General features: G+C 37.6%; 1 protein-coding gene across 5 annotated transcripts in view; it reads left to right on the top strand.

Moving 5' to 3' along the window:
- SSBP2 (single stranded DNA binding protein 2) overlaps positions 1–16368 on the top strand; it is a 336625-nt gene that overhangs the window by 106833 nt on the left and 213424 nt on the right. For all 5 annotated transcript variants that reach the window (XM_023214970.1, XM_023214972.2, XM_023214974.2 and 2 more), the window contains exon 2: positions 15951–16023. In XM_023214970.1, the coding sequence (XP_023070738.1) occupies positions 15951–16023 (73 nt within the window). The remainder of the gene's footprint in view (positions 1–15950; positions 16024–16368) is intronic.

Below are 16368 nucleotides of genomic sequence, written 5' to 3'. Positions count from 1 at the left end.
GCTGCGCTCCTTTGCAGGGGGAGATGCGCTCTTATTTTTTGAATTTCCAGCTTTTCTGCCCTGCTTTTTCCCCATCTTTGTGGTTTTATCTGTCTCTGGTCTTTGATGATGGTGACGTACTGATGGGGTTTTGGTATAGGTGACCTTCCTGTTTGATAGTTTTCCTTCTGACAGTCAGGACCCTCAGCTATAGGTCTGTTGGAGATTGCTTGAGGTCCATTCCAGACCCTGTTTGCCTGGGTATCAGCAGCAGCGGTTGCAGAAGACAGAATATTGCTGAACAGCGAGTGCACCTGTCTGATTCTTGCTTTGGAAGCTTCCTCTCAGGGGTGTACTCCACCCTGTGAGGTGTGGGGTGTCAGACTGCCCCTAGTGGGGGATGTCTCCCAGTTAGGCTACTCAGGGGTTAGGGACCCACTTGAGCAGGCAGACTGCCCCTTCTCAGATCTCAGCCTCCGTGTTGGGAGATCCACTGCTTTCTTCAAAGCTGTCAGACAGAGTCGTTCGCGTTTGCACAGGCTTCTGCTCCTTTAGCTGAGCCCTGTCCCCAGAGGCGCAGTCTACAGAGACAGGCAGGTTTCCTTGAGCTGCTGTGAGCTCCACCCAGTTCGAGCTTCCCAGCGGCTTTATTTACCTACTTAAGCCTCAGCGATGGCGGGCGCCCCTCCCCCAGCCTCGCTGCTGCCTTGCGGTTAGATTGCTGCAGACTGCTGTGTTAGCAAGGAGGGAGGGTCCGTGGGCGTGGGACCCTCCCGGCCAGGTGTGGGATATATTCTCCGGTGTGCCGGTGTTATAGCGCAGTATTGGGGTGGGAGTTACCTGATTTTCCAGGTGTTGTGTGTCTCAGTTCCCCTGGCTAGGAAAAGGGACTCCCTTCCCCCTCGCGCTTCCCAGGTGAGGCGATGCCTCGCCCTGCTTCAGCTCTCGCTGGTCAGGCTGCAGTAGCTGACCCGCACTGATTGTCCGGCACTCCCGAGTGAGATGACACCAGTACCTCAGTTGAAAATGCAGAAATCACCGGTCTTCTGTGTCGCTCGCGCTGGGAGATGGAGCCTGGAGCTGTTCCTATTCGGCCATCTTGCTCCGCCCCCTTCCTTTATTGACATTCTTTACAGAACTGGAGAAAACTATTTTAAAATTCATATGGAATCAAAAAAGAACACAAATAGCCATGGCAATCCTAAGCAAAAAACAAAGCTGGAGCCATCAAGCTATTTGGTATCAAACTATACTACAAGGCTACAGTAAGCAAAACAGCATGGCACTGGTATAAAAGAGACATGTAGACCAGTGGAACAGAACAGAGAATCCTGAAATAAGACTGCTACAAGTATCTGATCTTTGACAGACTTCCTTTATTTCCTTTTAAAAGGAAATAAGGAGGAAAGATGCTTTTGAGGATCTTTTTAGTTAAATAACAACAAACCACCAAAAATCTGTCACCCACAATTAAACAAACCAATTTATTTCTTTCTAAAAAATTCCTCTTTGTGTATAGAAATTAGAAATCAGTGTGAAGGAATTGTTTAGTAACTTTCATGTTGTCAAACAGTATGGTATTTAGTTGACAGGCTGAATCATAAGGATACTGAGAGGATGCTGTGCTAAGATAGGTATCTAAGGGGAGATCTTAAACTTTTTCCTCTAATGCCTTGAATAGAAGAAACCAAAAGATTCAACAAATGCCTTATGTGTGGTCTGAGAGAGTCATTAATGCATTCAAAAATATTTATTAGTTACCCACTATTTTAGGAGCTGAAGATACAGAGATTAACAAGACCAAAAAAGGTGCGGTGGCTCACGCCTTTAATCCCAGCACTTTGGGAGGCTAAGGCAGGAGTTCAAGACCAGCCTGGCCAACATGGTGAAACCCCATCTCTATTCAAAATACAAAAATACAAAAAAATTAGCCAGGCATGGTGGCATATGCCTGTAGTCCCAGCTACTCGGGAGGCTGAAGCATGAGAATCACTGGAACCTAGAAGGCAGAGGTTGCAGTGAGCAAAGATGCTGCCGCTGTACTCCAGCCTGGGCAACAGAGTGAGATTCTGTCTCAACAAAAACAAAAACAAAAAACAAAAAACCTAAAGTTAAAATTTAAAAAGTATATGCAGAGATAAACAAGACAGAAAATGTATATTGTAGTTTAATTTCAAGAGAAACTAGGAAGAGCCATTTTTTTGCACATATAGTGAATTAACTCAAAGAATTTTAAAATTACAAATGGGGATGCATTAATTTGCATGCCTTATTTTTATTTGAATCTTTTTACTTGCTAAATGTTAGAAAATGGCAAAATACCAACAAAATCATTTGTCATTGCTAAAGTTGGATGTTTTCCAATATTAAATGGCTACTTTACAGTTTCAACCTTACATTTTTTTTGAATATTAAAAGGATAGGTTGCAGAAGACAGGTTCTTTAATAGGTAATAGACAGACCTAAGTAGAAAAGTAGATATAGGATGTTATGGTCAGGTTGACAGATGTGGCCATTTATTGGTAGTTGGACTTCTCATTGTATAGGCACTTATCTAATGATACTTATGCATAGTTCATAACTCTGTGTACCTCGATATTGTGAGGCATAATCAAATATTGTCTACAACTGGCACACATTATATATAGTACATTATCTGAAAAGTTTTGTGGACATTAATTTAATATGATTTTATAACCAACACATATAATGTAAAGGAAACATTTGATGAATCCTGTTCATAAAGTTGAAAAATCCTTTCTATGATACCAACTCATATCTACTTTAACTGTTCTATAAATTAGGATTTTAAAATTAGGTCATTTTATTAGCTGAATTCTGTTAAATAATGATTTGTTATATATAGTTGTATTATACATACATACGGGCATGTATATATGTAGAAAGAGAGTTAGGAAGTAGCTGTGAGCTAATAGGTAATTAAAAAGCAGTATTTACCTTTTATTTATGTGTTTCTTGGTAAACTTGTTTGCGAATCAACCATACTGTCTTAGAAAACTTACCTTTAATATCTTGCCTATCTTTCTTATTTTCTACCAATTCTGAATTTTAGAGCATTGTATTTAACCTCAAATTAGATAACTAGCCATAGAAAGAATTGAGTGAAGTAAGATCTTTACTCCTTTCCCAGACTGTACATTCATTCGTTTACAAGAATGGTTCAGAATCTGTAATTAGACACTTAAGTAACAGTCTCTGTTGTAGATACCTAATTAGTTAAATAGTTCATCTGTCCTAGTACTGTTAGATGATACCTATTGGCAAGCATGTAATGGATTTTGTTCATATGAATGGAAAGAATTCAGGTTTCTTTCTTAAAAGTTATAATTTTCTTTTTTTTCGTTTTGTTTTTGTTTTTGAGATCGAGTCTTGCTCTGTTGCACAGGCTGGAGTGCAATGGCTCAATCTTGGCTTACTGCAACCTCCGCCTCCTGGGTTCAAGCAGTTCTCTGCCTCAGCCTCCTGAGTAGCTGAGATTACAGGCGTCTACCACCATGCCCAGCTAATTTTTGTATTTTTAGTAGAGACGGGGTTTCACCATCTTGGCCAGGCTGGTCTTGAACTCCTGACCTTGTGATTCACCCACCTCAGCCTCCCAAAGTGTTGGGATTACAGGTGTGAGCCACTGCACTGGGGCAGAAGTTGTAATTTTCATAAGGTAAATTGGAAATAATTTTTTTGTTGTTGTTTTTGAGATGAAGTTTTGCTCTTGTTGCCCAAGCTGGAGTGTGGTGGCCCTATATCAGCTCATTGCAACCTCTGCCTCCCAGGTTCAGGCGATTCTTCTGCCTCAGCCTCCCAGGAAGCTGTGATTACAGGCGTCTGCCACCATGCCTGGCTACTTTTTTGTCTTTTTAGTTGATACAGGGTTTCACCATGTTGGTCAGGCTGGTCTCGAACTCCTGACCTCAGGTGATTGACCCACCTTGGCCTCCCAAAGGGTTGAGATTAGAGGCATGAGCTACCGTACCTGGCCAGTTGGAAATAATTTTATTTGTTAGTATGGCAATGACATTTTCTCAGATTTTAAAATTCATGTATTAGGCAGAGAGAAGTCACTTAAGTGCTTTTTGAATGAATATATCTAAGTTCTGTATTGTATTTGCATGCAGAATGAGATTAGACCCTCATCTCATACCACAGACAAAAATCAAACTCAAAATAGCCTGAAGACTTAAACATAAGACTTGAAACCATAGAGCTACTAGAAGAAAACATAGGTGAAAAGCTTCATGACATTGCTTTTAGCAATGATTTCATGGATATGACCCCAAAAGCATAGCCAACAAAGTCAAAAGTAGGTAAATGGGATAATATCAAACTAAAAAGCTTCTGCAAAAGAAATAATCCCAGAGTGAAGAGACAACCTAGGGAATGGGGGAAAATACTTACAAACCAAACCTCTGATAAGGGGTTAATATCGAAAATATATAAAGGAACTCAGACAACTCAATAGCAAGAAAACAAATAACCCAGTTACAAAGTGGGCAAAGGACACGAATAGAAATTTCTCAAAACATACCAATGGCCAACAAGTATATGAAAAAATGCTCAGTGTCGCTAATTATCAGGAAAATGCAAATTAAAACCAAAATGAGGTATCACTTGACACCTGTTAGAATGGCTGTAATAAAAAAAAAAGAGATAAGTGTTGTTAAGGATGTGGATGAAAGGGAACCATTGTACACTGTTGGTGGGAATATAAATTAGTACAGCCATTATGGAAAACAGTATGGAGGTTTCTCAAAAAATTAAGCATAGAACTACCATATGATCTCGCCATCCCACTCTATATATCCACAGGGAATGAAATCAGTATGTCAAAGAGATATCTGCATTCCCGTATTCATTGCCACATTAATCACAATAGACAAGATATGGAATCAACCTTCGTGTCCATCAACAGATGAAGGAAAACAGACTATATATACACAATTGAATACTATTCAACCTTTAACAGGAAGGAATTCCTGTCATTTAAAAAACAATTTTTTAAAATTTTACTTTAAGTTACAGGATACATGTGCAGAATGTGCAGATTTGTTACGTAGTATACATGTGCCACTGTGGTTTGCTGCACCTATCAACCTGTCATCTAGGTTTTAAGCCCCACATTCATTAGGTATTTGTCCTAATGCTCTCCCTCCCCTGGTGCCCCAGCCCTCAACAGGCTCTGGTTTATGTTGTTCCCCTCCCTGTGTCCGTGTGTTCTCATTGTTCAGCTCCCACTTATGACTGAGAACATGTGGTGTTTGGTTTTCTTTTCCTGTGTTAGTTTGCTGAGAATGATGGCTTCCAGCTTCATCCATGTCCCTACAGAGAACTTGAATTCATTCTTTTTTATGACTACATAGTATTCCATGGTGTATATGTGCCACATTTTCTTGACCCATTGATGGTCATTTGGGTTGGTTCCAAGTCTTTGCTATTGTAAATAGTGTTGCAATAAACCTACATGTGCATATGTCTTTATAGTAGAATGATATATAATTCTTTGGGTATATACCCAGTAATGGGATTGCTGGGTCAAATGGTATTTCTGGTTCTAGGTCCTTGAGGAATGGCCATACTGTCTTCCACAATGGTTGAACTAATTTACATTCCCATCAACAGCATAAAAGCATTCCTATTTCTCCACGACCTCGCCAGCATCTATTGTTTCCTGATGTTTTAATAATTGCCATTCTGACTGGTGTGAAATGGTATATCATTGTGGTGATTTGCATTTCTATAATGATCAGTGATGATGAGCTTTTTCTCATATGTTTGTTGACCACATAAATGTTGTCTTTGAGAAGGGTCTGTTCATATACTTTGCCCACATTTTGATGGGGTTGTTCGTTTTTTTCTTACAAGAAATTTGTTTCAGTTTCTTGTAGATTCTGGTAGACCTTTGTCAGATGGGTAGATTGCAAAAATTTTCTCTCTTTCTGTAGGTTGCCTCTTCACTCTGATGCTAATTTCTTTTGCTGTGCAGAAGCTCTTTAGTTTAATTAGATCCCATTTGTCTATTTTGGCTTTTGTTGCCATTGCTTTTGGTGTTTTAGTCATGAAGTCTTTGCCTATGCCTATGTCCTGAATGGTATTGCCTAGGTTTTCTTCTAGTGTTTTTATGGTTTGGGGTGTTACATTTAAGTCTTTAATCCATCTTGAGTGAATTTTTATGTAAGGTGTAAGGAAGGGGTCCAGTTTCAGATTTCTGCATATGGCTAGCCAGTTTTCCCAGCACCATTTATTAAATAGGGAATCCTTTCCCCATTTCTTGTTTTTGTCAGGTTTGTCGAAGATCAGATGGTTGTAGATGTTTGATGTTATTTCTGAGGCCTCTGTTCTGTTCCATTGGTCTATATATCTGTTTTGCTACCAGTACCATGCTGTTTTGGTTACTGTAGCCTTATAGTATAGTTTGAAGTCAGGTAGCATGATGCCTCCAGCTTTGTTCTTTTTGCTAAGGATTGTCTTGGTTATACAGGCTCTTTTTTGGTTCCTTATAAAATTTAAAGTAGTTTTTTCTAGTTCTGTGAAGAAAGTCAATGGTAGGTTGATCGGAATAGCATTGAATCTATACATTACTTAGGGCAGTATTGGTGTTTTCATGATAATGATTCTTCCTAGCCATAAGCATGGAATGTTTTTCCATTTGTTTGTGTCCTCTCATTTCCTTGAGTAGTGGTTTGTAGTTCTCCTTGAAGAGATCCTTCACATCTCTTGTGAGTTGTATTCCTAGGTATTTTATTCTCTTTGTAGCAATTGTGAATGGAAGTTCATTCATGAGTTGGCTCTCTATTTGGCTTTTGTTGGTGTATAGGAATGCTTGTGATGTTTGCACATTGATTTTGTATCCTGAGACTTTGCTGAAGGTACTTATCAGCTTAAGGATTTTTTGGGCTGAGACAGTGGAGTTTTCTAAATATAGAGTCATGTCATCTGCAAACAGAGACAATTTGACTTCCTGTCTTCCTATTTAAATACCTTTTATTTCCTTCTCTTGCCTGATTGCTCTGGCCAGAACTTCCAATAATATGTTGGATAGGAGTGGTGAGAGAGGGTGTCCTTGTCTTGTGCCAGTTTTCAAAGGGTATGCCTCCAGCTTTTGCCCATTCAATATGATATTGGCTATGGGTTTGTCATAAATTATTCTTATTATTTTGAAATATGTTCCATCAATACCTAGTTTATTGAGCGTTTTTAACATGAGGAGATGTTGAATTTTATCGAAGGCCTTTTCTGCATCTATTGAGATAATTGTGTGGCTTTTGTCATTGGTTCTGCTTATGTGATGGATTACGTTTATTGATTTGCATTTATTGAACTAGCCTTGCATTAACAGTGATTAACCCGACTTGATTGTGGTGGATAAGCTTTTTGATGTGCTGCTGGATTCAGTTTGCCAGTATTTTATTGAGGATTTTTGCATCAATGTTCGTTAGGGAAATCCTGTCATTTTGACAACATGGATGAACCTGGAGGACATTATATTAAGTGAAATGAGTGAGGCAGAGAAAGACAAATACTGTATAATCTCACTTATACAGTCAGCCCTTAGTATCTATGGGTTCTGCATTCAAGGATACAAAATATTTGGAAAAAATCATACAATAATAAAAAATAGCACAACATAAAAAATACAGTATAACTATGTACCATTTACATTGTACTGGGTATTAGAGTAATCTAGAGATAATTTAACATGTACAGAAGAATGTGTATAGGATATATGTAGATACTATGCCATTTTGTATCAGGGACTTGAGCATCTGTGGATTTTGGTATCTGTGAGGGTATTGGAGTCAATCCCTGTGGATACTGGGGGATGCTTGTATTTTTGATCCCAGGTTGGTTGAATCCAACCATGTGGAACCCACAGATAAGGAGGCTCGATTGTATGGAATCTAAAAACATTGAACCCATAGAAACAGCATAGAATGGTGGTCATCGGGTAGGCAGTAGGGAGGATTTGTGAGATGTTTGTCTATAATAACAAAAGTTCAGCTAGATATTAAGAATACATTCAAGAGATCTATTGTACAATGTGGTAATGTGGTGACTGTAGTTATTATTAATAACAATGTTTTGTATATTTGAAAGTTGCTGAGAGAGTAGATTTTAAGTGTTCTCACCACACACAGAAAAGATAAATATTTGAGGCAATGGATACGTTAATTAGCTTGATTTAGTCATTCCACAATATATAAATGTATCAAGACATCATGTTGTATATTACAAATATTTATATGACAAAACTTTATACAATTTTTATTTATCAAATTCAAAAATAAAGTTTTTGTTCTGTTGTCAAAATTTTATTTTAAATAGCTAAATCCTCCTTCCCTCCAAAAAACCTGACTAAAATTAAGTCAGAATTAATTGGGAAAATAATTTGCAGAAAATAAACCAGAGATTTAGTATTTTTATATAGCTGAATACCTTTCGATATTTGTTTAGAGTGCCACAAAGTTTAATCTTTTACTGGAGACATAAAGCTACCATTATGATGGTTGATTAGAGGACAGTACTATAGTAAGAGTTGCCCTCAGGCCTTCTGAGGGAGGCACAGGGATATTTGGCCCAACTCCAAGTTGGCCATACTAGTTTCACTGCTTTACTTAGTTTTTCTGCCCCATTCATACTAGTTGGACTTCATCTGTTACTTCTTATTTTTATTGTTTCTGCCAGTAGCCGTGACTCTTACTTCTTCTACCCTTTTTCTACATACATTGTATGTATTTGGGAGTTTTAAATTTTAACAATGAATTATGAGCATTTCTTAATACCATTAAACATTTAGCAAAAATATATTTCCCCATCACATGTATATATCATAATCTAATGATTTATTTTTTCTCAGATATTTAGATTGCCAGTTTTTCACTGCTATAATTTTGCCCCAGGCATCATTATAAATTGTTTGGCTTTCTGAATCTTTATTGTAGTATTTTAGAATAAAAATTGCTGGGAAATAAAAGGATATAAAGGTTTAATATTTAATTTTTTATTGCTTATTTATTTCTTTCTAAATAGGAAATATAAGCTCAGGGGAAGTAATCAAACAGAAGAAAAGTTATGCGGTTAGAAAAGTCTCCCTCTTATTCCAGGCCCCCAGTCTCTAGGAAAAAAGGCCCGCAATAAAAGGTACTGTTTGAACTCCAATGATTCCATGAGCGTGGGAAGCATGGGAGCGACTTGTTCCAGTGCTTGTATGTACAGAGAATATTTCTGTGATACAGATGAGAGCATACTATACAAACTGTTCTGCGCTTAAAAAAAAAAAACTTATGACTTTTTCATTTTGCCATGGTATTTTCCTGAAAAGTTGCACCATTTACACTTCCACATTTCACCCTTATAGGCATTGAATGCTTTAATGTTTTTAAAGTCTTTGCTACATTCATTAGTGAAATTTTGAAATACTTTTTATGATTGGGGTTGAACAGTTTTTTTTGGAGTTACTGGCCATGTGTAACCATTCTTCTTATTTGAATTTTCATTTTCTTACCTTGCTCATTATTTAAAAACTAAGATCTTCAGAGGTCTTCATATTCTGACATGTCATTTTATTTGTGCTCTTTATATATTAAGCATATTAGCCTTGACATAAGGCTATATGTTATGTCACAAATCTCACAAATCACCACTAAAGAACTTACTCATGTAACCAAACACTGCCTGTTCCCCAAAACCTCTTTATATATTAAACATATTGACCTTGACATAAGGCTATATGTTATGTCAAGGCCAATATGTTTAATGTACAAAGAAAATAGGATTACAGATCCAGTTTTCTCAATCCTTTATTGCTTTTAATTTAATTTTTGTAGGGACAGTCAGCAGTTGAACACTTTTATGTATTTTTTAATTTTTATATATCTGGCTGGGCGTGATGGCTCACCCCTGTAATCCTAGCACTTTGGGAAGCTGAGGTGGGCGGATCACAAGGTCAAGAGATTGAGACCATCCTGGCCAACATGGTGAAACCCTGTCTCTACTAAACATACAAAAATTAGCTGGGCGTGGTGGCACCTGTAGTCCCAGCTATTCGGGAGGCTGAGGCAGGAGAATCACTTGAACCTGGGTGGCAGAGATTGCAGTGAGCCAAGATCATGCCACTGGCACTCCTGGCACAGCCTGGCGACAGAGCAAGACTCCATCTCCAAAAAAAAAAAAAAAAAAAATTATGTATCTTTAATTTCCTTCTAATTGTATAATTTTTAAATAAAAAAAACCCCCTTTGTTAGAATCATGTGCAAAATAAAGAGTAAGTGGGGTCCTCCCACTCTTAAAAAATAGATTAGAAGATTAAACCGAAGACCTGTTCTAATCCAAATTACTATAGATACTGAATTCATGAAGCCTAGTTGAAGGAGATTTGACTGTCAGAGCTGGAAACCGATACAATTCCAATTATGGAATTTTATCACTGTTGGTTGATGTTTCCGGTCTGCCTTCCACTGCAGTTGTGAGTACATGTGTGTGTAGTTGAGGGACAGTGAGTCTAGTGTCCATCACATGTGTAGGTGTTATCTAATGACCTCAGGCTTTGGCTCTTCTCTGTGTTCTTCTCATCTTAATCTCTACCTCTGTTCTTATTTTTAAAGTTTAGGTGCCTGTAGTGACCAAGGAGTAAAGAAGGTGCTGAGCTGTACCAGATATATTTTGTATTTCCTGCTTTGGCTCCCTCTCTAGAATTGTTGGTCATCATTTTGATAACTCGGTTATTGATATTCAGTTTAAAATTAGAATGAAATGAAGATAATTTGAAGATATATGATCCATGAATCATTGATAGGCTTTTTCATTAATCAATGTTTTTTAAAGAAAGACTGGTTCTACTTTTTGCAGCTGACTCTTACTGTATTTGTTAATTTGTTTCTATGTATTTAGATCACATTAGCTACTCTGCTAAATAGCCACTCTGTATTTTAATAAAGTACTTAAATTTCTTAATGATCATAAAAAGGAAAATGTTAATTCAAAAGTATTACTGTTTAAATATTTGTATATTCAATATTTATCTTTAAATTTTCACTGTTGAGTAATCCAAATAAAATGTTGCCTTTTTCTTTTCTTTTTTTTCTTTCTTCCTTCCTTTCCTTCTCTCTTTCTTCCTTTCTTTCCTTCCTTCCTTTCTTTCTCTCTCTCTCTTTCTTTTCTTTTCTTTTCTCCTTCCTTCCTTCCTTCCTTTCTTTCTTGACATAAGATCTGACTTTGTTGTTCATACTGGAGGACAATGATGCGATCATAGCTCACTGCAGCCTTGAACTCCTGCGCTCAGGTGATCCTCCTGCCTCAGCCTCCCAAATCAATGGGACTGCAGGTGTGAGCCATACAGGCTAATTTAAAAAATATATATAAATATATATATTTTTTGGAGATGGGGTTTTGCTGTGTTGCCCAGGCTGGTCAAAAACTCCAGGGCTCAAGCTATCCTCCTGCCTCAGCCTTCCACTTCTTGGGATTACTCCCAGGCATGAGCCACTATGCCCTGCTCAAAATGTTGCTTTCTTATGTTTGGTGATCTCACATTACTAGACATGGCGCCAAGCTGTGATATACCTGCATGGATGGACAATGTCACTCCCCTCTGCCGGAATCATTTGTGTTCAAACAGTATCTTTTATTACAGGGCTTTCCCCCCAGAACTTTCTGGACATTCTTATTTCTGGTGGATCAGTGTCCTTTTGTGGGGAGCTAATGGGTAATACATAATCTGAAGCTACAGCAAATATTATAGCTCCTGCTCTTGCTGTGACTCCCAGTGGTTCCTCCAGAGCAGGAAGGAGGAAAGAAAGGAGTGGCAAATGTGGGAGAGATAGTGCCTTAGAATCCAATACATGATTTGGTAATTGGCCAAAATTATAACAATTGTTATTACTTACTGTGCTTTCTCATCCTTTTGACAATACAAGCAAAATATTATTCTTCCTATTTGACACATGAAAAAACTGACATTCAGAGAAATTGTGTTCCATTCAAGGTGAGCACGGGTACTATGAAAACAGATGGAGAAGGTGAATTTAACTTTGGATGTGGTCAATTTAAGAGAGAAACATATTTTTAGAAACAAACTTGGCCAGATCCAGTCGCTCATGCCTGTAATCCCAGCACTTTGGGAAGCCTAGGCAGGAGGATCTCTTGAGTTCAGGAGTTCGGGACCAGCCTTGGCAAAATAGCAAGACCCTGTCTTTACCAGAAAACATTAAATATTAGATGTGGTGGTGTGTGCCTGTAGTCCAAGCTACTCGAGAGGCTGAGGCAGGCAGGATGATGGCTCTGATCACACCACTGCACTCCAGCCAGAATGATAGAGCAAGACCCCATCTCAAAAAAAAAAACAAAACAAAAAACACCAAACTTAAAACAGTAGTTGAGTTTGGAGAAGCAGGTTTGGAGCTTGGGACAGAGATAGCACTACGGAGATAGGTTTGGAAAATCCTATACACAGAGGTGATAATTAAAATATTGGAGATTGTTTATATCCATCTGACAAAGGGCTAATACATAGAATCTACAAGGAACTTAAACAAATTTAGAAGAAAAAAAAAAACTCCATCAAAAAGTGGGTCTAGGATATAAACAGTTACTTCTCAAAAGAAGACATTTAGGCAGCCAACGAACATGAAAAAAAGCTCATTGTCACTGCTCATTAGAGAAATGCAAATCAAAACCACAGTGAGATACCATCTGATGCCAGTTGGAATGGCGATCATTAAAAAGTCACGAAACAACAGATGCTGGAGAGGATGTGGAGAAATAGGAACGCTTTTACACTGTTGATGGGAATGTAAATTAGTTCAACCATTGTGGAAGACAGCGTGGCGATTCCTCAAGGATCTGGAACTAGAAACACCATTTGACCCAGCAATCCCATTACTGAGTATATACCCAAAGGATTATGAATCATTCTACTAAAAAGACACATGCACATGTATGTTTATTGCAGCACTATTCACAAAAGCAAAGACTTGGAACCAACCCAAATAACATATGGCACATATACCCCCATGGCATTCTATGCAGCCACAAAAAAGGATGAGTTCATGTCCTTTGCAGGGACATGGATGAAGCTGGAAGCCATCATTCTCAGTAAACTAACACAGGAACAGAAAACCAAACACCGCATGTTCTCAGTCGTAAGTGTGAGTTGAACAATGAGAACAAATGGACACAGGGAGGGGAACATCACACACTGGGACCTGTCGGTGGGTGAGGCAGTAGGGGAGGGACAGCATTAGGAGAAATACCTAATGTAGATGAGGGGTTGATGAGTGCAGCAAACCACCATGGCACATGTATACATACCTATGTAACAAACTTGAAAATTCTGCACATGTATCCCAGAACTTAAAGTATTAAAAAAAAAAAAAAAAAGATACAATGAACTTTGGGGACTTGTGGGAAAGGGTGGGAGAAGGGTGAGCGATAAAAGACTACAAATTGGGTACAGTGTGTACTGCTTGGGTGATGGGTGCACCAGAATCTCACAAATTACCACTAAAGAACTTACTGATGTGACCAAACACCACCTGTTCCCAAAAAACCTATGAAAATAAAAAAGAAAAAAAAATTGGAGATTACTGATCATGTATTATGGAGTCATCATGGCAGTAGACTTAATTAGTTGTTCACCAAGGCATTGCTCCCTGACACCCTTTTTGGAGCATAGATTCTAATGGCCTGAGAACCATTAATTTTGTTCAAAGGAGATTACAGAACATGAATATATGAGGTAGTGTTGTAGATAGGTTTTCTCAGCCCGATCCCACTTCATCACCCTGTTGGTAACAATGAGCTGCCACAGCAGATTCTAATAGTAGTAGGATGGGCTCACACCCTTGGAAGATACTTCACAATCTCCAGTTGAAACCCTTACCTCCCATTATTCTCAGTCCCTTCCAATACATTTTTTAGAATCACTATTTTAGATTTACAGAGGGAGAAAGTGGGGACTATCACTTTTAATTTTACTTGTAAAGAGGTAAGCTTTTTGTTTCTTAGGTACTAAAGAAAACTTAGAAGAACTATATTATCCCCATTAATATGAAAAAGAAGACGTTACAAGGAGGTAACTCACTTAACTTAAAGAATGGGGTTTACTGAAAGGACACAGCCTTGACTGTTCTGAGGTCTGTTATCTTCATAACAAGTTCTCACCATAACATGGTGCCCCTGCTTTATTCACTGTCAGCTTCTCACTTTCAAATTCCCCAAGATTTGTGGACCAGCTTTATTGTTCAGCCTTTTACTTAGGTAGGGATTTCTTTCCTATGCTAACCACTGGTTTGGCTCTAGGCCCAAGGTTTTACAAGCCACATGGAATTACCTGAGTCTGTTTTTTTCAGGCAGTGGGGCAGGACTGCCACTGGCAGGCAATTTTGAGGTTCCACAGCCTATCCAAGAAGATTTTACAAATATTTTCCTTTTCCAAGGTACAATTTGCCATCATGGGCACTGAATCATGCGGTAGAGTTGAGAGTCACAGTGGGGGGAAAAAGGTATGGGGTATGTGTTTGAAGAATATGTGATAAGAATCACCAGCAGGATTGTTTGTTTGAAACTGCAGGAATATTCCAATTTCCCGTATCCCTTATGATATACTTTGGGTGATAAGCCACACTTCCACAGGGAGATTCTGCTACTGAAGGGAGCATGCTATATAGCTTATTGTGTTAGGGTAGGAAAAGCAGTTGAGCAGCACTGATGTAGGAAGTGTCATTCAATTTGAATATGTTAGGAGATGTTTCTAAATTACATTCGTCCTCACTGTCAATAACTTACTTTCTGTGAGTAACTTTAATAGATCTACTCTCTCAAGGTGCTTAGTAGCTACAGTATTTGGCAGTTTTGGAATGGGGAAAGAATTAAATGGACAGAGCAACTGAATTTGTACAAGCTTTCTCTTTTCATGACAGATGCATTATATGTTTTCATGAAAACAAAGAAAATACTCATTTTTGTAAATGCCATCAATCTTTAAAAGTCGAAAATCTGCTCGGCAAGAGAAGTGGTACAACTATAACCACAGAACTGTGGTTATTGTTACATTGTATTGTTTACTGTAAACCTGGTTCAATATTGGTAAATATAGTGTAGCAGAAACTGAACTGTTGTGAGCTATCTGGGCATTGGGCCAAGATATCATTAAAAATACTGCCTCAGACTAATTTGGGTTTATGAATAATATTTTGTTAACAGCTCAACTGAAATTGAGCCACATGGTGTAGCTTGAAAATTCTGAATCCACAAGATAATGAGAGTAGTTTGTGAATACAACACATTCAATATTCTATATTTGAGTGATAAATTTATACATAATTTTGTTAACCTTTAAACTGTAAGCTCCCATATGCTTAATATGATCTGATATCTTTAAAGTTTACATAATGCTGTAGTTTGCTGTGAATCTGAATGCCTTGTAAACTAAAGTATTATTGGTTTAACAATCAAATCTAAAGAATAAGGAGAAGTTGCAAATATTAAAATGGATATTCAACACAGTGTTGGCATATGTTTCTACAAACAGCTAGAGTTTACATTAACATTCACCAAAAAGATTGAAGGACATAAGTGTTGGGAAAGTTCACTAACTTAATTCATTTCTTTTACTAATGAAAGGTTATTAGGCCTTCAGATGGGATTTAGAGATTATTAATAGTAGATATAGCAGTGGGAATGAGCTTATGATAAGTGAGATGATTCAAGAAAAAAATCTCTATATATTTCTCGCCAAGAAAATATACATTTGTCTTTTTCTTCATGTGCTACTTCTAATTACTTTAAGTTCTTTCTGAACATACATATATTATTAATAATTCCTGTTGAAATAGCATAGGAAGGGTTTATTTTTGGTCACTGTTAGTGTGTAAGATATTTCAGCAATGGAAAGATGTGCATTATTTAAAGAATGAATTTTAATATTCTTCTTCTCAATAAATGTTTTATTTGTTTTCCAGGTTAGCACTCTACGTATATGAATATCTGCTCCATGTAGGAGCTCAGAAATCAGCTCAAACATTTTTATCAGAGGTATGTTTTATAGATTTTCTGTATTGCATTTTGATCTTATATAAATGAATGGAAAACATACTATAACAATTATTTGAAGAAAGTTTGTTATGTATTATATAGTGAATTCTTAATTATCAGTATATATAGTATAGTTTTTATAGATTATGCATAAGCATTTTTATCCCCATGCCACTTCTGTGCCACTCAATTTTCTAGTCACCTTTCCAGCCGTTTTCTCCTTTTAGAAATGGAAAGTAATATTAGCATGGCAACAATCATCAAGAAAGCAAATTTTAAAAATTTGCCCTAAAAAATTTGTGAGTTATAAGCCCTCCACCATATCTCTCATTCTAACAATGTAGT

Source organism: Piliocolobus tephrosceles, chromosome 4 (assembly GCF_002776525.5).
Source record: "Piliocolobus tephrosceles isolate RC106 chromosome 4, ASM277652v3, whole genome shotgun sequence".
Classification (NCBI taxonomy): domain Eukaryota; kingdom Metazoa; phylum Chordata; class Mammalia; order Primates; family Cercopithecidae; genus Piliocolobus; species Piliocolobus tephrosceles.
The sequence above is the reverse complement of the archived record's forward strand: the minus strand, read 5'-3'. Positions and strand labels throughout refer to the sequence as shown.